Below are 21,605 nucleotides of genomic sequence, written 5' to 3' on the forward strand. Positions count from 1 at the left end.
CTTAAGCACCAAGAAGTGGGACTCCATTGCAACCACAGCGGCGCTATTATAGGCCGAAACCCTCTCTCCTTTCAAGAGAAGGGTAGATCACTTTTCCCATGCACTCAATTCTAATCTCATTGGCTTTCATTTTTGCCCAGGGCCAATGGGCTTTAACCTCGTTAACCTAATCTGTCTCGGCCAATGAGGGACAGGTGCAATTATCATGTTGCCTAAACAGGCAGTGGCTGAGATAAATCATCCCCCCCCAAAAAAAAACGGACCGACAGCGGCCATTTTGGGGCAACCGTTGTGAGTCTTTGTGTTCCGCTGTGAGGCTGACTGACAGGCCATTTTGGCGTGAAGTGGCTCACTGACAGGCCTCTTCTGTTCATCTGATCAGCACCAAGGTTAACAATGGGGAAGAGATTGAGTCAGTAACCCTTCAAATGGAGAACGCAGTGAAATCCTCTCTCACATCCTCGACAGTGATTTATTCACTAAGCAGCAAGAGCGTGTGAACGTAATCAGTCATTGCAGCCGTTAGTGTCTGTGCTGGAGATTATTCATATTTTGTCTGCTCTCATTCGTCCCCAAGGTCTCTGCTAATAGACACATCTGTAAATCTGTAGACACTGAGGCTGTTGTGCCAAAAAAGTATCTGTTAAAAAATGTGTGTCCTTGATGTAGCATTCATTGATTAACAAAGCCTCTCTGAATTGAATTGATTCGAAATAAATTTGAGCACACTCCGTGATCATTTAATGGTATTTAGCCAGCAGATAGTTTTGATTTTACTTAAGCAGGTTTTTGATCTGTCTTTGAGACTGCTGCCACCCTAATACAAAGGAAGTGAATGTAAAAATATGAAGAAAAAAAGCACCAGTAGCATAACTGGTACCTCAGTTTCCAGAGTGTGTTGAGTTGATCTGCTAATATGAATGGTGTCATTATGATTGGACATTTAATGGAAGTGAATACTCAGAAGTACTGTTTTATGTATGTACGTTTGATTACGTATTTTATTACTCTATACTTGAATTATACTTAAATATATACTAAAATTAAAGAAATGAGGTTTGGGCTACACCAGGTAGACAAATTATATCATTATATGGTTAACATAAAATTTTGCAGCAGTATATGGCACCATTTTCTATTTCTGATAGCTGATAGAATATCTGTCACCAATTATTCAGCATCACCATAACAATGAACTTGAAGTTTTACAAAAAGTCCTTATTGGTCCCATCAGGTATTACTCTATCATTCTGAGTCCAGTTCAGTTAGTTATTGATCTCAGCAGTATATAGGCAATCAAATAAGTCAAAGCCAATTGTTTCTGCTCACCGTGTGTTTAGTCATTGATCTCCTGATTTGCGTAGCTCCTTCAGAACCTGTATCACTCTCTGGTTCATCCGTGATCCCTGCATCCACCTACGTTTGCCTTTTCTTTCTATGAAGTTATTTTCCAATCTTTCTTCCTCTGAGATTGCTGTTGAAATTCAAGTGGCAGCAGTCGTTCAACAGTCTGGGTTGAAAGATTGTTTCGCTGCTTTTGGAACTTCATGTGTTCCTCCTTAAGTTGTTTTTTTTAATCTTGTTGTATGCTCGTCTCCTCTTCTGTAGTGATTGCGAGTAGTCGTAGTCCATTGAGATCTCCTTCCGTTTGAAATGCAGATTTTTTAGATTCAGTGCCTTTGTGATCACCCGGTGTTTAGTCAAGAAGGTTAGAAACTTCAGGATGAATAATCTTACGGGTGAGTTGGTCCCTTGGTTTCTGCTGCATGGATCGTTATACTCGTTCCAGGCATACAATTGTATGTTGTTCCTTCTCGTGTAGTCTTCCAGTCCCTCAAATCCTTCCTCCAGTAACCTGCAGCACTGTAGCAGATAGTCTAGTAGGCGTTCAGAGCATCCTCTACCAGGCTAACGTGGTTTTTGACCATTCTTTTACTATATTTGTCACTGTAGTCAGTTTCTTGTTGCTTTTCCTTTCTGAAAGTTCTCAGTTCAGACAAAGTGGCTGAACATAGATCTTCTCCCTCCGGTACAGTTGCTGTCAAGCTTGAACTTTTCATTTCTGTCTCCACCCACATGCTGTGTAAAATGGGGTGCTTTCATCACACTATGTTGTGCCTCTTGCATCGTGGATCTCACCTTTTTTTTGTTTTGGCACCCTATTCTGAGATTTATGGTATCCTTATCAAAAATGCTTGTTCATGTAATGCATTCATGGAAAATAAAAACAGAATATTGGATGATATATCATTATAAAATTACTTAGAATTTCAAAAATCAGTCTCTACTATCCAGTATAGGTCAGGCTCTATTTGATGTATCTAAAGGTACAGTAAATGAGACTGATGATGATTTTTCTTTAAATTTGGGTGGTTTGGCCCTTTAAATACAAAGAATTGAAGCACTGAGGACAGACTGCTATGCTTCATAATGTATCCTGACTGTTAACATACTGTTATTTGATATTCCCACCCCAACAGGCCATCGAATGCATCACGCAGGGACGGGAGCTGGAAAGGCCACGCACTTGTCCCAAGGAGGTGTACCTGCTGATGCAGGGCTGCTGGCAGAGAGAGCCCCAGCAGAGGATGGTCATCAAGGACATCCACAGCCGCCTGCTGGCCCTGGTCAAGAACCCGCCGGTTTATCTGGATATTCTGGGTTAGAGGGGCCAAGAGGCACACAGGGAGTAGAGTTCAGAGGCTGGGGAGGTTGGCTTTGATTTGAGACCTTAAACTTGTTCCTTTTAATTCTTTAACTTTATTCAGGGGGTAATTGCTTTAAACAGGTTCCTGCTTTTTCTTTTATCACCTAAAAAAACAGTGTGAATGTTATTTCCACGATACTTGATGGACCGTTCCAACAGTCTGCAGCGACATTCTGCTTCAGTTTTTCCTCATCTCGGCTCGACCCTCGACCCTGTTCACTGCCCCGTCGTCGTCTGGAAACCTGTCAAATGTTTACCAAAGTGTTTAATGTTTATCTGAAGGGGGATCAGCCTGATGGAGGGACGTGCATGGATAAGTGTTGGATATACAGTATATGGGCCTTTACGTTGCTATGAATGTGACAGCTTGTCAGGGAGTCTTTGCTCTGCAGCGTTATCATGAGAGGCTCGCGAGCTGAGCTGAGCTGCGGTGCATTTTATACGACGCTACAGCCGACACTTGTGTGGAAAGGCAATTAGAAAATGAGACAGATGCTGACAAGAGAGGGAACTTGACATCATGAGTCAGAAGTGAGAGCCAATTTTACAGATTTGGGCACAGCAGACAGTCATTGGTGTAGTGACTGATTTTGGATAAGTTTTGATATAGAGGGTTTTCAGTGATGTATAGGATACCCAATCAAAACCTTTTAAAAGCTAAAAAATGTACTTGACTTGTTCTTAATGTGTCAAATCCAGTGTATATTATGAATATTTTTCAAAAGCAAGAACAAAAATGGTCATATATTAGCAGTGAATGTGTTTCCTGATCCATTAAGAAGTGTGTTTACATTTAATTTAGTTTTGCGGTAAGATGTGAAAAGAAAAAAAGATCCAAAGATGAGCGGTTTGACCTGTGGCCTGCCTGCAAGACTCAGGAGTGGCTTTTTGTACAAATTAGCGATGTTTAACATGCTACTGTAACGACCTTTAAAAATCAAAGTGCGGCACTGAAATTCGGTAAGGGGGCAAGACGGTGGGTCGGTGACACACTGAGACGGCTTTAGAGGTAACAGATGGATTAAAGTGAGTGAAACTCCAGGAGCAGAGGGACAGATGGCACTGAAACAGACACTGGAGGTGAGGCGACCACCATGGGAAAAAAGAAAAGATGGCAAAAAATGTTTAAATTCAACCAAAGGAGTGAAAGACTGAGTGTAAAAACCACTGTTATGCCTTTAAGTGTAAATACTGTATGTAAATACTCTGTATCAATGTCTACAAATATATATATATATATATAATATATATATATATATATAATATATATATATATATATATATATATATATATATATATATATATCTTCAAGTATTATTACTCCAGCACTTTGTATATTGTCTGCCCTTAAAAAAATAAACAAACTTGATTAAAAAAATGGTTTCAGCCTCTGCAGGAACATCCCTCCGCATCAGTCAATCCATCATTATCGTATGCTTCAGAGTGAACAATGATTTGAGATGCCGTCTGTACTTTAAGTTAGACATTTTAACAAGGCTATTCAAGAGCCTTCTATTATTTTGACGAACTAATCAGCAACCTGCGACGTCTCCACGGGATGCTCAGCAGACGGTTATTGAAAAGGAATAATCAAGTTTCATATTGCCTTACTGCAGTAGCACCCCCCCAACCCCCCACCACCAGCAAACAAACCCCCTCCAAAACCAAACCCCTCTCTCTTTCTCTGTACCTCACGCTACTAACCCCCCCCCCTCGCCTCCTCATCCTCACATCTCCACCACTCTGTATGCAGAGCGTATCCAGGGACTGGTAATGGATTGTGATTAATGCTATCATCCCTTTCTCTTTCTCTCTCTACCTCCTCTGGTGTGCCGGGGGATGAAAACACTTGGAGGACTCGTGTCTTGCTTATTGTTTCTTCTAGTATCTACAAGCAGATTCTGGCCAGATAGGATTAGTATACTCTGTAGTGTTTGTCCTTGTTATTCTTAAGGGTTCCCATTTGTGGTTTCAGAATGAACCATTTTAATAAGCACTCCAGCCTCCAGCCTTGTAATATATGGAATATATGGACTATATAATAAAGACCTTTTTTTTTTGTCAAAAAATCCTATTAGAGCTGCACAGTGGGAAACTTTCCTTTAGAATATTCCACCTAATCATATACGCTGCAGGATATTGATTTCTTATGGAAATCATCATTTTGGTGTGTGGATACTGTCCACTGCTGATAATAATAAGCCTCTCTGTACGCTTCACTATCCATCCTGTAAGGTATTAAGATGATGGAGGAAGACAACTCTTGCACAAAATGTTGAAACTAAGTCAAACTAAAGAAGACAAAAACCTGATGAACAGAGGAGTGACAATGAAAGTATCTTAAGTTGGAGGTCACTTTTCTAATTTAGTTTAGCATATTAGCTTTGCTTTAAAACTTTACTTTTAAACTGCGTACAGCCATGTGGCTTTCCAATCAAAATATAGTTTCATAATTAACACTTAGAATAGCTGTCATTATGAACTGCACTGAAAAGAAATCCACATTTTAGTGTTTCATCTAGCAGGCTTTTTGCAAGTGACCAAAATAAGTCTGTCTGTGGGGCGAGATAATTGCACATTACTTTCTTTCAAGAATTTTATGAAATCAAATTAAATTTTCCTGTAGTGATGTGCCTAATTTTTCATGTTAAAACCCTTATTTCAGAGGTGCCTGAAACTGGGAACAAAAGTGGAATAATGTCACTACATGAGTGGTTCTCAATTGAAGAAAAATCACCCTCATTATTTGGATTAATTACTTTTTTTCCCTTTTTGCAGTGTGCCTTTTTTTTTTTTTTTTTTTTAAACCTGACGTCACCCAAGAGTTGGTTTTCCCGTAGATATATCTCTGAGGATTCAACACTCTGTTGCAACACTGTACTTGCAGCCAATTTTTCCACACACACAAAAAAGGTTGCTTTTTTTTGTTGTGCTGCTATGCCCTCTGCTGGTCACTCACACTCACTGCTCAGACTCAGGCTGGTATAAAAATCCTTTACATTTCACATTTCAATACATTAATTTCGATAAATTGGAGTATTGTTCACAGTCATAAAAATATTCATATTTACATAGTATACTGTTTTTTGTACTTCTTATTGTTTGGACTGTTTGGACTGTATGGTATTTTATCTAACATTTTAACAAAATGGTGCGTAATTTCCCTCCATCAATTCATTATGTATATCTGGTTATCTTTCAGGTGTTGATGTATGAATGACATTCCATTGACAATTAGTACATTCATAAAAGGCTTAATTTATTACACAAATCTAGTGGAACAAAGTAGCAAATTACAAAGTATACACAGCAAATAACAAATAAGTATTTATACATTTAAAAAGTAGTTTGTTGTCATTTCTTTTCTTTTATGGACAAGGAACAAACGGAGCATTATATCAAAAGAAAAGTTGTATAAAATGTTTAAAAAGGCACCAATAAAGCCAAGTTTTTCCTTTTTTGACACGGAAGAATTCTGCTTGTATCAAATGGTTCATCCCTCCCTCGTCTTTGCTGTTTCATGTTATCAAACATCCTTCAACACACTGTATTTTTTCTTTTTAAAAAGTTGTCACATAAAGAGTGCCCAGTTATCCTGATAATTACAGCCTGCATCAGCTTATCCACTGAGGAGTAAACTAACAAGGTTTACACAGCAAATACCCATTGAAGTAACAGTGATCTGGTCTGGAAAATGAGTCCACTTGGAATTATGAATTCAGATTTGATAATTTGGTGAAAATTATGAAAAACTGAAATTCAGAAAGGCAATATATATTGAATGTAGGAAAGCCACGACACTCAGCAACTGTGAGTTTTTCATAACTGTCACAAGAGGCTTTGCAGGAAACAGTAGGCACCGAATGACTGAAAATTAATGAAATGACCAAAAAAAACAAGAAAAAAAACCCAAAACATCAGCAGCTATCAGAAATTAATGAGTTCCAAACCAGTTTGGGTCGATAGCAAAGAACCACATCAGAAGCCAGTAATGATGCAATTCCAAGAATCAACAGGATCAAACAGAGAAACGCTGTAAGATGATGACTGTGGAGAAAATAAAAATCGATCGACGCTCGGCAGGGATGGAGATAAAACAGAAACCACATTGAGGGCAAATACTGATCCGTTTTGTCTGTGGCATAAAGGGCGACGTGACTTTAATACTCTGCACACTAACCTTGGAAATATCTTAAAAAATTCCACATCTCTAATACAAAAGTGCGTCTGTGTGTGTGTGTGTGTGTGTGTGTGTGTGTGTGTGTGTGTGTTTGTGTGCTCTTTGTGATTCTACGCCGACATTTCCACTTCAGCATCCAACATGATATGTAACACACCTCATAGCCATAATATCACTTACATTTCCCCTCTTATAAAATCCTCCAGATTCTAGTTAAAAGACGTGTGTTTGTTTGTGTGAGTGTGTGTGTTATTCACATAGTTTTTTTCTGTGGGTTGTGTGTATAATCTCTTTGTGTTACTGGTGAAGTTAAGTGTGAATTTTGTGACACATATGCGTTAAAACATTGTTTTATACAGACTAGCCTTCCAAGCTGTTTGTCAAGTAAAATGAGCAATGCTGAAATGTGTATCTACAGTACTGCACGTTAGCGCTACAACAGAGATGTTTAGTGTGACACCCAGTTTCCCATTAAACAATACTTCTCTGCTAATCTCTTAGCCAGTTTGTATATACAGTACTGCTATGGCCTCTATGATAATATTAATGAATTATATTATTTATACACTGCAAAAATCTCTATCTTATCAAGTCATTTTTGTCCATTATTAAGCCATTCCTTTAAAACAAGTGGGGAAAAAATCTGCCACTGACAATTTTCGGGAATAAAGTGTCTTTTTTTTTGTGCAGCAATTTGTCTTTAATCAGATTATAGACTATAGCTGAAGTTACTTATTATTTTCAATTTATAGAAATAAGTGCCATCACAATTTCTAAGAGTCCAAGGTAGCTTTGTCAAAGTGTTGAATTTGTTATTATATAATACACAGAAGTTCTACACTTGAAGAGGCATGTTTGACATTTTTGACCGAAAAATTACTGTCAATCGAATATCAAAATAGTTGCAATGAATGAATTCAAACTAATTGTGACTAATTGTTTGAACTCCAACACAAACCTTTTTTTTTTTAACTCTTGAAACAAATGTTGATTAGTGTTGGAAACTTATTACAATGACCTGTCTGCATATTCATCACTTGTTTTAACAAAGGGCTCAGGAACAGTGAAAAATGACCTTAAAAGAGGGTAATTTTTTTTCAGTGTTACCTTGTTAAGAATTGTAGTTACGTTTCTATAGTAGTAAAAGAAAAACATCCTCTTCATTCCTGTTTATGCACCAAAACGAGCAATAAATATGATCACATTCTATAAATAGATAGCAGTATTATTTCAGTGGTAAATGTAAACAACAGTCTCATGGGACAAGATAACCACAGTATATATACATATATATATATGAAGTGTACTGCTTTGTTATATCAACTGCACCAAAATACTGCAACACCACAAAGCCGAGTCCCCCGCATTTATACGACCCCAGACTACAACTAAATGCACTCGTTCTCTCTCCACTTCTCTTAATTCCACCAATGGTTGTTATAAATCACAAGTGTTGGAAAATCGGATTGTACTGGAATATTTAAAACACTTTTAAAGTCAAATTACAATCACTGATTTTTAAAAAAAAATAAATAAATTTGGGGGGTGGGGGGTGGGAGAAGGCCCGATGGCCCGATGGCCCAAAACTGGCTGTGATTATAGGTGCTACTGTATATGATTGATGTTCAAAATAGATCTTATGATGCTTTACGGAACAAGAGAGAATGGTGCAATTTGCTCAGAACATAAAAATTGTTGAGGACCTTCAAGGGGGCATCAGACCGCTATAGCGTTGCCGTGGAAACATACACTTATAAATAAGGTACCATTCTTTTAATCACTGGTGTGCAGTAAAAAAAAAATTTCTGTTAAGGGCAGATTGTGGGGTTTATAATAAGGCAGGCAATCAGAAAAGAACCACACTGGCCTGCAAATCAATTCCAGTCAGTGCACAGTGGAATCAATAGATGGATATATAAGAGCTGGCAATCCAATCTGCATTATATTATGTAGAGTTGAATGAAAGTTGTTCACGCTGAATACCGCTTCATAGAACAACAACACTAACCAACTAGGCCAGTTAGAAAGAATATTTTCAATACATCCTTAATTAAGAAAAGGAGATTCTGGCCTATTATGCAAAATGCATTGGGAAAAAACAAACAGTGACATTAAATGTTTCCAGTTTGAGATTTGCACTTGTAGTGATCTACTGTAAACGCTGTTAATGAAGTGTAGGTCTACAATAAGGCACTCACTATGTGTTACAACAGTATGCTTCCTTCAACCCAGAGCCTTTTTTTTTTTTTAAATGCTCATTGAGGAACATTAAAAATAAATTAAACAGACATTTGTACATGGTAGACGTGTTTTCAGCTTTTCACATACTGCCAATTAATGTAACAACAGAAAAAGGCTTCAATAAATGTAACTGGGTCCTCAGCTTCTGAGTAAACACATGAACAAATACTTCAGGTGTGTAACGCTGTTCGAAAAACGGTTTAGCACTAAACAAAATGTTTATCTCTGAATGATAAAACTGTTGGTGTTAAACAAGCACTACCATGAACTGTTAACAGTCATCTCAAACAGACACTGCTGAGACAGACTCAAACCTTTCCTTTGGAAAGTGAATCAGCCATCTTGTGACTGTTGGTAGAGAATACGGCCTCACTGCTCCTTGCGCTCACACGGCGATGTGTGCGGCTGGTTGGAGCTGTGGCAGGATTTCCACAGCAGCGGGGCGCTGAAAATACCAATAATGCCCAGGTTGAGAACGAGGCTGACGACCAGCGCCCCGATGGTCCCCAGGAGGGATGGCACTGCTCCGTGGTCCACAAGCCACGCCTTCCGTGATGCCATGTCTGCTAACACGCCCTGCATCTGGAAGTGGGTCCCCACTACAGCGCTGATGTGGAAGAGCTGGTGGCTGTGGCCTGTGTGGAAGAACACATGACAAGATTCAGTTGATGAAAACAAAAAGGACAAAAAGGGTTTTCAAATGATTCATTATTAATTCAGAATCTGCACACGGCTGAATCATTCAGCAGGGATTTGCTTTTATACTAGCAGCGACTCTATTCTGCTGTTCTGGAAACTGTGACTAAGTGAGTTATCTTCATTTCATTCTGGTCGGTGTTTACATTTTACTGGAGGCACAGGTGCAGCAGGTACAGTGTACGCTCGCTGATCAGATACTGTATGTAGAGCATATAAACCTGGACTCTTACATTATCTTCCTCGGCAACTTTACCAAAGAGAATCTCAGCCATGAATTCCTTAAATACCATCAGCTGCTTGACCAGAGAGGAGAACATTTTAAATCACTGTTACATCACAATCAACAGGGCCTATCAAACCATTCACCACATGTCACAGTGCACCTGATTCCTGCATACAAACAGAAACTAAAACTCTTTAAACCTGTTAACAAGAAGTGGACTAGTGAAACTATGGAGGATCTTTGCTTGAACTATACTGACTGCATACACTGCTACCAGCAGTCTGGATGAGTACAGAGAAGCTGTGACGTCCTACATCAGCTTCTGTGAGGACAGCTGTGTACCATCACTCAACAGGGTTCATTACAACTTGACACATCCTGGTTGACAGCTTAACTCTGACAGCTAAGGTTGTAAAAAGGAGGAAGAGCTGATGAATGGGGACAAGGATCAGTTTAAAGAGCCTAAATACGAGTTTAGCACTGACTGTACTCTGAGAAACTTTCACAGCAGTTCTCAGAAAACAACGTGGCCTCTGTCTGGAAGGGCACTGCTATTATTTTGCAATATTTGCTCGTTGCATAAACAAATATTGTACTTTACTCCAGGATATTTATCTGATGACTGGTGCTATTTGTAAATTTACAAAATGCATGATAAGCTACTAAAATATGACAAATTCTTAGAGCTTTCATAAGGAAACAATATGAACACATTGTAGTCAGATCATAGCAACAGCATTAAAATATAATTTACAGGTTAATCCATTTAATATTCTGAAAGATAATTTATATTTAATTTAATTTGCAATTCATTTTTTCATAATAAAAAGTTTTGTTAATACATTTGAGTGTGACTTGGTTTTTTAAAACTTATTATAGAGGTCTACAACAAAACACAGACATCTATTCTTATCAAAAAGGCCACAAGGACGACGCTGAATACAGTGAATACTTGTGTTTGTGTGTGAGACAGATCTGTGGAAGACAAATTCAATCTGGAGATAACAGCATTCTTCAAAACTTTCAATGAAACAGCGTTGGCTCTCTATTGACACAACTACAACCATTTTTAAGGTCATTTGCAAACCATCTCTTTTATTCTCATCTTTTACACAATCATTTATAAAACAGCAGCTCTTCCTCTGAATTTACATGTGAGAGGTGAACCTGTAGCGCTGAGGGTTCACACAGGGCTTGTGAATTGTCTACAGAGTAAACAAAGCGATCCACTGAGCAAAGACACAGGCAGAAAAGTATGCGCAAGTTTACACACTGTTTCTTTTTGTGAAATAAAAGCCTGTTTGTTTCAGTGCCGTTGTTATGTGCCAATAATTCCAGCAAGGAAAAGACTGAAGAACAAGCAACAACTGACTGTAACAACAGACTGTAAGCTACAGACCTGTATCTGGGTAGAAAGCGAATGCATTCAGTTTTTAAGACTTCTAATTTCTAAAATTACAATCAATCACACTCAGGAGCCGCCCAATGAAAGAAAGATGGTTCACTTTAGGTTTAAAGTATCTTACAGCTAGTTAAAACTTAAAGTATAATGTCAATGATTAAAGGACGTACCAAAGTAGTCGAAGCGCCCTGGGGCCAACCTCTCCGGGAGGTGGGCGGTAAACAGGAAACAGGTGAGGAAGGCAAAGAGGAGGTGGTAACAGTGACTAGATAATGCCTCGCTTGGGCTGCAGTTCCCCCCACAGCACAGAAGGATCTACACAAAAAACAAAAGAGCCAGACTTAAAACTTTACAGAAAAATAAATTTCAAATTTAAGATATGAGGAGTATCAGCATTGATGTCTACAGCATTATTAACATCACTGTTGTAATTGCTGACCTAGTTCTGGGGGGGAAAAGCCAGACAAATGGCTCCAGTATTGCACAAACTAATCATCTCAGTGATTAGTGGAATTAACTGATGGCAGTAATAGTTTGTATTAGATTAACCAAGGAAATCATTTTGTGGGTTAGTGAGCCAAAGTCCTGCTTAAAGTATTAAAGTGTTGCACTAATCGGCTGCAAGCTCTTACATAATAATACAAAAACACATAAAACAACACATTTTGTGGATTTTGCAAAAATAGTGGTGGATGGTAGAAAGTAAAGCCTCAACCTCTTTGGGTTAATATGCAGATGTTAGCAGGTCTGAAGCAGGAATAATGCTCTAAACAGTCACTCACCCTGTAAAACAGAGGCACAGTGTCAAATATAAATGGGAGGACGAATGCTCCTGTCCGTAGAGCTTTACTTCTCTGTGGGAACTGTACCTCCAGAAACCTGCGGAGACAAAGAGCAACGTTCACTAACTTTTCTTTGTCTTCTTAAGCCTTTCCAGTTAGTTTCTCTGTCCCAGTATAACCTGCAGTGGATATTATGTAATCACTTAAGACCCTTTAATCATATTAGTCTTTGACCTTATTGTCGGGCATTTCGGTGGGTATTGGCAGAACTGCACATTAGCAAAACCAGCGTTTATACTGATCCTAATGAAAGACATACAGCCACTATTGTTTCATCATGACTCGACAAAACAGGACAGATCACAGCATTAAGCAATATTACACTTCACTGATTTACTTTCAAATACAAATTGCTTTCAGGGTAACACAACATTTATTTTACCATAGGTATATCTACTATAAAGAGGGTTAGGGTTAGAATAAAAATTGCTTTACAGAGCCAAAGTCAGATTGATAAATCAGTTTACCATCATATCAGTCAATATTTCCTTCATTTAAAGTCAATAACAAACTCCAGACTCTCTCTTTCCACTGAATAGTTGCAGTCAGTCACTGCGTCTTTAAAAGCTGTCTGGGTTTCAGTGCACAGTTTAAGTCTCACATGATGATGTAAGTACTGTTTCAGAGGTTTTACCCCTCCTGGCAAAGAACATAAAACTCAGGTTAGCACTGAAACCTGTGTGTATGTTCCTGGTGTGAAGTCAAATTTAAATAATTCAAATATTCCTACAGCAAGGTTTTCTGCATTTAAGGCAATAATTATTTGTCCTTTTAAAACTGCCGAACATTTGTACATGCAATAGACTTTATATTATGATAATTGATTTAAGCTCAAAAAGATTTACTTGATTTTGACTTAACTAAACTTAACTAGACTTAACGAAGTCAACAAATCCAGAGGGAAAATATTGGCGATGGAGCAGCCTCTTACCTGGAATAGCAGGACAGGCTGGTACAGAATAACGTGTTTCCGACGGCAATGAGGACAAAATGACGATGGAGCCAACTGTTGACCAAGCAGTCGGGCATGACGTAGTATCCGTAGCTTATGGCACATCCTGAACACAGAACATTATAAGAGGTAAATGGTTTGACTTGAGAGGTAACTAATAGTGGCTTAAATCCACTCAAAATTGTATTTCTTTGGTATTGTTTATATTTTGGTTCATTTAACCAGGATGTCGTCTTGACATCTGAAAATCTGAATATGGTACAAAAAGCAGCACAGTGCAAATGATGACAGAAGGAAGAACATAAAGCATCAGGGCACATACACTAGTGGTTTATTTTAGTAAGCTATGCATTAAGAGAACTGCACTTGCCAATTTCAGCATTCAAAGCCACATTACATAGATTTTTTGGAAATTATGGATGCTTTCAAATTATTCTGATGGAAATGACAAGATCCAAGATCCAAAAAATGTAAATCTGTCTTCTCTGATATTACCACTGGGAGTCGCCAAAGTCGGGAAAAAAATGTAATTCTGTACATTGTGACTTTTCAGCATGCATTATCGTTTATAATACATTTTTTATTTGATGCAGGCGGAACTGCCTTCATTACAGCTCTTAAAATAGACTAAAGCAATCTAGAACATTAAAGATCAAGCAAAGTTCAATTTAAAAAATGCAATGCATGCATGCAGTAAGCATGATGTACATACTGGAACAATGTGAGCACTGTTAAATTAAGTGGCAGTATGTGAGGATCTGCTGTACTGTATGTCTCAACAGAAACCATCAAACTCAGCCTTTCACACACATCTATGACAAGAAACAGTGATGCACAAAGAGAGCTCACCTTTGAGAAAAAACACAATTCTGCGTTAAAGTGAAGTTCGGGAAAAATAAACGTCATACATGTACGTACAAGCCTGGAAATAGGCAGACAGTGACAGCAGATGCTGCGGGAAAACACATTTTCAAATGAACACACAGCCCTGAATTCTTAAGACAGGTTTTTTTGTTCGGTCTTTGTTGAAATTCCTCTGGAGAGGCTGGTTCACAGTGGAAGGGAAATATTATTCATATGAAAAATGGATGTGAGGCCAAACAAACACTGTCTGGGGTGCAGATAAGTCATGAAACAACTAATTTCTCAGGAGGGAGGCAGAACGAGAGAGATATTATTACATGTGGTTTGAGATGACATGGAAATCAGACATGTCCTTATCACATCCTGCTCACACTCAGCCATGATAAAAAGGCAAATAGATGCAAAAATGCTTTGTATGTTCTGCTATTTCATTTGCAAGGCAAACAACATAAAATAGGGAAAGGAAAAAAAATATTTTGTTTCTCAGGTTCTCGTCGCTTATAAACTGATCATTACTACAAAAGAAAAGATAATAAGCCTGCTTTCATTTAGTCTTCTTTTTTCACCTGCTGGACTCAAATATAAATAATAAAAATAAAAAATGCTAATAAGTCAGCATTTTTGCTGGTGGATGAACCTGTCAGGAGTGTTTCCTGTTAAACAGACATTTGGTGTACTGCCACAAAGAAGCACACAAACTATTTTTTGACTTCAATTCATGGTCTACAAGTGTTTTAAGGTTCCTCTCTTATATGTGTTAGTTATCCTTTGATAAATGGCGATGCGATTGCGATTTTTTCTCTTTTTCAACATTTGGGTAAAATCCATAATTATGTAATGTGTTAAGGTCAGAAAATGAAAAAACAAAACAAAAACTTCCTCCCTCCTTTTTCACCTCAGTAAACCGATTGCATTAAACACCTTTTCTACACTCTTGCTGCAAGTAAGTGCTAACCACAACAGTAACAACAGTTTTGTAATGCTAATTGCTCAAAAAAATCTCGTGGGATTACAATGTGAAAAGAAAAATGGGGAGAAAATTGCTGCTTATTATGCTGCAACTCACTCAAAACTAACAAGAAAAAACAAGAAAATCGTTAAAGTACAGATTATATGCACTGAAAATATGATTTTTAAATTTCTAATATTAATGTATTTGCCTTGTATTCAAAAGAGACACTGATGAATTGGTGCATAAAATATGCACCGATCCTGATTCAAACATGTAAAGAACTTTGTTACTTTATTTTGAAAAATTCTGTACAAAAAAAATTCATTATTATTATTGTTTTATTGTTGAAGGAGCACAAACACTCCCTCATTCACCTCTGTAACTTCAAGATGCTCCTGTACCCTGCAAAATATCTGCACCTAACTTCATAATGTTAAGACTCTACCGTGGTGTCTGAAGTCTTACCCAGGCTGTAGAGGCTAAGTGCTCCGTAGTCAAAGAAGTAACAGATGTGGCGGGACTCCGGGGACATGGTGCTGAAGGTATGCGCACAGCTGGAGGTGAAGGGGTAAATACAGATGAGCAGCATGTACACCAGCAGGGGCCAGGTGTAGCTGTCAGTCAGGAAGTTCATATTGGAGCAGAGCACGCTGAAATGCCACAGGAAATACCTGGAACAAACAAACAGTGTGGTCTTACTCCAGAGTAACGTATCCCATGTAAAACATCAACTCTGTTCACGATGTAACCCGCTTCTCTCTGACTTCTACTGTCCCATGGTCTTCAAGGATGTTGTACTTGGACTTTTCTGACATCCTGGGTTAGTCTTGTGTCTATTTTGTTTCATGCTTATCTTATTGAATCCTGCCTCGACTCTTTCTATCTAAAAAAAATCTTAAAAGGACGTTTTATCCTCTTGTGTATTTTTTCTCCTCAGCACTACGAAGAATTTATGACATTGCATCTCAGATACTAAAAGTTCCTCCATCCTTTGAAACTCCATCGTGTTTTTACAGCTGGAAAGATGATGTGCATGTTCATTTCAGGGTTTGTTTTGGTCTTGGTGTTGATTACAGCTAGATTTACTCTGGTCTCAGTCATAACCTGACCTTTGTTTAAAGAGAAGTCTCCTGTGTGTATGTCAGTATTTAACGTTTGAAGAGCAGCAGTGATTAGTTAATTTATCCCTTAGTCGATCAAAGGAAAATTAATCAGCAGAAACTATAAAAATGTGTTAATTGCAGCTTCAGTGTCATACATGACAGTAAACTGAATATCTCAGATGGCTGAATATATCAAGGAAGACAATTAAACACATCATCATGAGCTCTAAGAGGTTATGGTGCGCATTTTTCACTATTTTCTGACATTTTATAGACAAAATGATTCACTGATTAATAGAAAAATTGAAAAAATAATCAGCAGATAAATCAATACTGCAGCTAAACTTTTTTATACAATTGTACATTTTTTAATGCTAATTTAACTAAAAATTATATTAAAACCCAGCTGAACAAAAGTTGAATAAATGTCTTATATTAGATGTTTTGGTGCAACACGATCAATGATGAACGAGGCCGACACATAAACTGAACATGTGGAAAATGAACATTTCAGTCATTTTCAAGTGTTTCACACACCATGTTGGCAGGAAGTGTGTCCAGATGTTGATGGTCTCGTTGTTCATCTGGAAGCTGCTGAGGACGCAGTCCAGCGCAGAGCTCCGCGGGTGGCGGTATCCAGAGATGATGCTGTCCTCCTGGAACACCTGAGGACCAACAAATCAGTCCAGGTGAGCAGTGACGCTGTACAAAACTCTGCTGACCTCTGTGGAGAAATGAACTCTTCACCTGCTCCCTTCTAAAGAGAGGTCAGAGTGCCTGGAGCTTGACGAGTGCTCAGAATGCTACATTCAGAATTTGTGACCAAGAGATTGTGCCTGTTTGAAACAAATTTTGTGTAATTATATTGTTAAATGGAACAATGTCTACTTTGGATCCATTGAGAAAGCTGTATGTGAGTGAGTTGGGAACAGTTCAACCATCTGTTGTTTCATATGAATCATTTAAGAGGCCAGAAGAGACAAAACCAACCAACATTTCATTAAAAGAAATTGTGCAACAGCACTTTCTCCTTTTCTCTTCTCCTATTAATCAACTTGTAACTACCAGAATGTATTGTTTGATCCTTTGGACGGATCTCAACCCCCAGTTTAGGATCCAATGTTTTAGTGGATTTCAGTCTGCCTAAATAAATATCATAAACTGACATTTATTTTAGTGAAAGTGGTGAAATCCTCCTTCCTTGGGCCAAAATGTTTCCATCTGTATCTGGATGTGCTAAGATGGAAGGCATGAAGATAAACAAAGATGACAACTATGTTAATCTTTTCCTTAACATCAGATATCTTAGATAAACTTGCCAGTGTGAATACTCAGTACGTTTTTCTACATGATTTAAGTGAGAACTGAGATCTACATTAACATGCACCATGTATCCAAAAATGGTGAGAAAGTTTTCACCTTATGCTGCCTGAAGCATCCTTCTATAATATATATGCGTGGTACTACTTCATCACTGACTGGCTGTTTTCAAAAGCTGATGGTGCATTTGGTCTCTTCAGGGTAAAAAACAAAACAAAAACAAGCTCGAGCACACAGGAACTCATGTGTTTTTCATTTCTCACAACAGCAACAGCAGTTTGTTTGGAATAAACAGACCAAGAGCCGGATCATTAACAGGAACAAGGAGACAAAGACAAAAAAACGAACTAATCTACACAAACGCAACTCTTTAAACTCTACTAGCAGAGAGCGAAGGGCAATCATCGCTTAACTTATCACGACAGCAGAGTAAATGATGATTGAACTGCAGGGTTGTGTTGCTGCGTATCTTTCCTGTGGAAGCACGAATGTCTGCTGTGTACATACATGTGGATTGGGAGTAACACAGTATTTACTATTTGTTAGTGAATACATACATGCCACAACTCCTAAAGACCCAAGCTAAGTTCCTGTGTCTTGAGGAGGGAGGACAGACGTCTCAGTTTATTATTGCAGCATATAACACACGGTTAGACATTTTCCTCAAACTGTATTCTGCTGCTGGGGATGCAGCCCCTCTATGAGTATATGAGTAAATGTCACAGTTAATTGTGTAATTTAAAAAAAATGTGGCAAAACAAATTGTCAAGGTAGTAGCTCATGGGAACAAAAATAGGCTGCAAAGTGATCTAATGTTTGTCATTGGCAGGAGTAACTGTCAGGTTCAGACTACTGACTTTAGTTCATTCATATGAAAAAACAGTAATGACAGCACAAAAGGTTACCAAGATTAAAATATCTCTTACAGCACCCCTATTGGTTTGTCATGAAATTATATTTAACGTGAGGCTACTTACGTTAAAAATGTGTGTTATGACAGTAAATTGCATAACGTTAATAAGACTACTGTACATTCACATGTTTGCAGCATTGTGTCATAACTCACACCTGCTCTTGTCCTGACTGATAACTGTGCTGGAGTCCTGGCATTATGTAACAGTGCTTTGTAAGGAATTCAAGGTATTTAAAAGAAAAAACAACCATGCATCACACAACACAATGACAGGAAACAGAAAATAAAATAAAAAACAAAGAAAGGAAGTAACCAACTGATTGTCATGTATATAAGATTTATGGTTTTGTACCATAAAAGAAAAACTGCCTACACTCATTCTGTGCCTATGTCAATTAAAGCTTCAATTAAAGCTGAGTAAACCATTATCTTTTCTTTTCAATTATAGACAATCCCTTGATTACAAGTTTCTGAATGACTTGATCAATAAAGCACAAACACCACCTTGTGTGAACCAATATCACACCAGTTCCCAGATTATATACAATCAGTGACTGTAGAGCAAAGCGCTGGGAAATATAACGATATTATATGGATATTGTGTTAAGAGATTATATGCCGTTATATATATATATATATATAGATTATAATATTTAATATTGTGATATGATATATAATTTCCTTCGGGATTAATAAAGTATTTATCTATCTATCTAAATGTTGTCTTTTCCTGGTTTTGAATGCATTACAGTAAAGTGATTTAATTTTCTGACCATAGCAGACTGTCTTAGCTGTTGTATTATTTCCCTTTAACCACTTAGTTACGATATCCACATTACTAATTATTATCTATCTAATATCTATATGTGTAAATCATTTGTGAAAGCACCAATAGTCATTTGGTCAAAAATGTTATAATATTTGATTTTGTCCATATTGTCCAGCCCTAGTTGAGAATCTGTCCCACACAGAAGCTGGTTAACCTTTCCAAAGTGATGACAGGTGCTGTGAATTATTTGGTCTTTACAGCAGGATAAAACAAACTGTAAGTCAGGCTTCCAGATACCTTGTGAACCTTTTAGAGAAGCTCCTTTTCCATCCTTACCTTGGGGACCTGGTGGATGTCAAAAAGCTGGGGAAGCTTGATGCTGAGCATGTCTGTGGGCAGTCTGATGGCACCCCTCCCTCTCTGACAAACCTCCCTGAGCCTGGCACGTCCCCCACGACAGAGGACTAACCAGACAGGGTAGTCAAATACGGGGATCCGGGGTCCTTCTCCTGGGCCGGCTGTCTCCCATCGTAAACAGCGTCCCCAGCCCTCACTCCACCCACCTCCGACACCACCACTGGCCCCGATCCCCCGCCACACGGGAAACACTGCAGGGACACACAACAAACACAAGAGCAACATGAATGTTACATTGTGTTTACTATTACTTTAATATTCATTCACTCTTTTTTTGGGCCAGAAAAGTTGTGCCACCATGAGTAAAATTTACTGAACACAATGCTAAAATGCAACTTCCTGTTTGTACATGCTGCAGTCTTGCATTCTGCGCAATTGTTCTGAGAAAAGTAGAAGCAGTTTTCAGTTTCAAATTTAGTCAAGGGTTTGTTTTCCCATGGACGGTTTGAGTAATGCGATAGAAGAAGAAAATGCGACTGTATACGTATCCTACAGTTGTATAATTCTTGATATTTGTGTTGATACTACAAAAAATACCCACAGTTTTGTGCTTCATATCCAGTATTCTGCAATTCTTTGACTATTTACAATGCATTTTTACTATGTTAAACCCTTACATACTGTTCAGGGTCTAATCTGACCCATTATTTACATGTGAGAGAAGTAAAAAAACGTTACAAACTTTTTTAGCCAGAAATGCGATGCGAAATATTTATAATATAATTGAAATGTACAGTGTGTATGTACAGTGTGTAAGGGTTAAATCTAATTACATGAATTTACTGTTGTATTAGAAACACCCCCCTTTTTTTTAGGACAATGAAAACCACATGCTAAAAATCCTGCACTCTTAAGCATTCTCTCCTCATAAAAATAAACCGAACAGCATCTGTGCTCTTTTATTTTTCAGATAACACTTTAACATATTTAAGTCATTGAAAAAAGTCCAGTGAGACAGTTGAAACATATTGAATTTCTGGACACTGTGTTCCAGGTTCTGGGATGATGATAACAATTGTTGAATCAGCCTTCAAGTTGGTTTGACAGAGTCCTTGTGAGTGGCGTCTTTGTTGACTGCGGCCGACAATAAGAACAATCTCCTATTGTAGCTGCTCTCGAGACGTTCCCAGACATCAAATCAAAGAATGCCTGGCATTGTCACGTCGCGGTGGGCAGTGACCGTAAGCAAGCATGTAATAAAAACATGTCTTTTCTCTGTCAACAGGAGGGAGGACATCAGTAAGACATCAGTTTCTTACACAACAACATTTGATTTTTTAAACTCTCAAATTGATATCAGCATCATCTCCAGTTGGTATTATAAATCATTAATGAATAAAATTAAAAATTATGTTTTAATTCAGATACTCACGAAATCCCACTTGTCTTTTATAAATGTCTTATGATCTCAGGCTCCACACACACACTTGTCATAAACACACCATGAATAAACTGAAGGGACATGATTTTGTTCTGCTGTATTGATATGGCTGTAACAGGAACTAGGCCAAGAAAACACACACACACACACACACACACACACACACACACACACACACACACACACACACACACACACACACACACACACACACACACACACACACACACACACACACACACACACACACACACACACACACACACACACACACACACACACACACACACACACACACCAAATTAAATTCTTAAATGCCAGGGCAGTGATGAAACCATAACAGGGCATCTCTACTCAGACCCGACAGGATAAAACATTTCTTGGCATCTGTCCGGTCATTACAGCACATACCTAGAGGGGCTCCTCTCTGGCAGTGTGGTAGCAATGAGAGGGGACCGCTGCTCATTTCCACCCAGCTGCAGGCCTCGGCCTGTTAACTGTGACAAAGTGAGCTTTGTGGTGGATAAGCCTTGAGAGTACAGGCCCAAAGGATGAGTGTTACACTCTGCACTGGATGGAAATGAGGCAGCTCACACTCACACACACAAACACACACACACACACACACACACACACACA

At 38.3% G+C, this 21,605-nt stretch overlaps 3 protein-coding genes across 5 annotated transcripts in view; 1 reads left to right on the forward strand and 2 right to left on the reverse strand.

The window, feature by feature from the left end:
- Nucleotides 1–3,817, forward strand: part of ntrk1 (neurotrophic tyrosine kinase, receptor, type 1) — a 38,425-nt gene extending 34,608 nt beyond the window's left edge. For all 3 annotated transcript variants that reach the window (XM_062421920.1, XM_062421919.1, XM_062421922.1), the window contains exon 18: nt 2,481–3,817. In XM_062421920.1, coding sequence (XP_062277904.1) covers nt 2,481–2,666 — 186 coding nt within the window. In that variant the 3' untranslated portion in view covers nt 2,667–3,817. The remainder of the gene's footprint in view (nt 1–2,480) is intronic.
- The window catches only part of ankmy2a (ankyrin repeat and MYND domain containing 2a), a 366,395-nt gene that overhangs the window by 91,636 nt on the left and 253,154 nt on the right, over nt 1–21,605 (reverse strand). The gene's annotated exons all lie outside the window — the stretch shown is intronic.
- On the reverse strand, nt 5,947–19,629 carry paqr6 (progestin and adipoQ receptor family member VI). The gene is made up of 7 exons (XM_062421923.1): nt 19,505–19,629; nt 16,704–16,831; nt 15,529–15,734; nt 13,227–13,353; nt 12,236–12,332; nt 11,624–11,768; nt 5,947–9,764 (listed from the first exon to the last, which is right to left on the reverse strand). Exons 1-7 carry the CDS (start codon nt 19,553–19,555, stop codon nt 9,499–9,501), a joined length of 1,020 nt encoding a protein of 339 aa, XP_062277907.1. The 5' UTR covers nt 19,556–19,629; the 3' UTR covers nt 5,947–9,498.

This window comes from Scomber scombrus, chromosome 7 (genome assembly GCF_963691925.1).
Source record: "Scomber scombrus chromosome 7, fScoSco1.1, whole genome shotgun sequence".
Taxonomy (NCBI): Eukaryota; Metazoa; Chordata; class Actinopteri; order Scombriformes; family Scombridae; genus Scomber; species Scomber scombrus.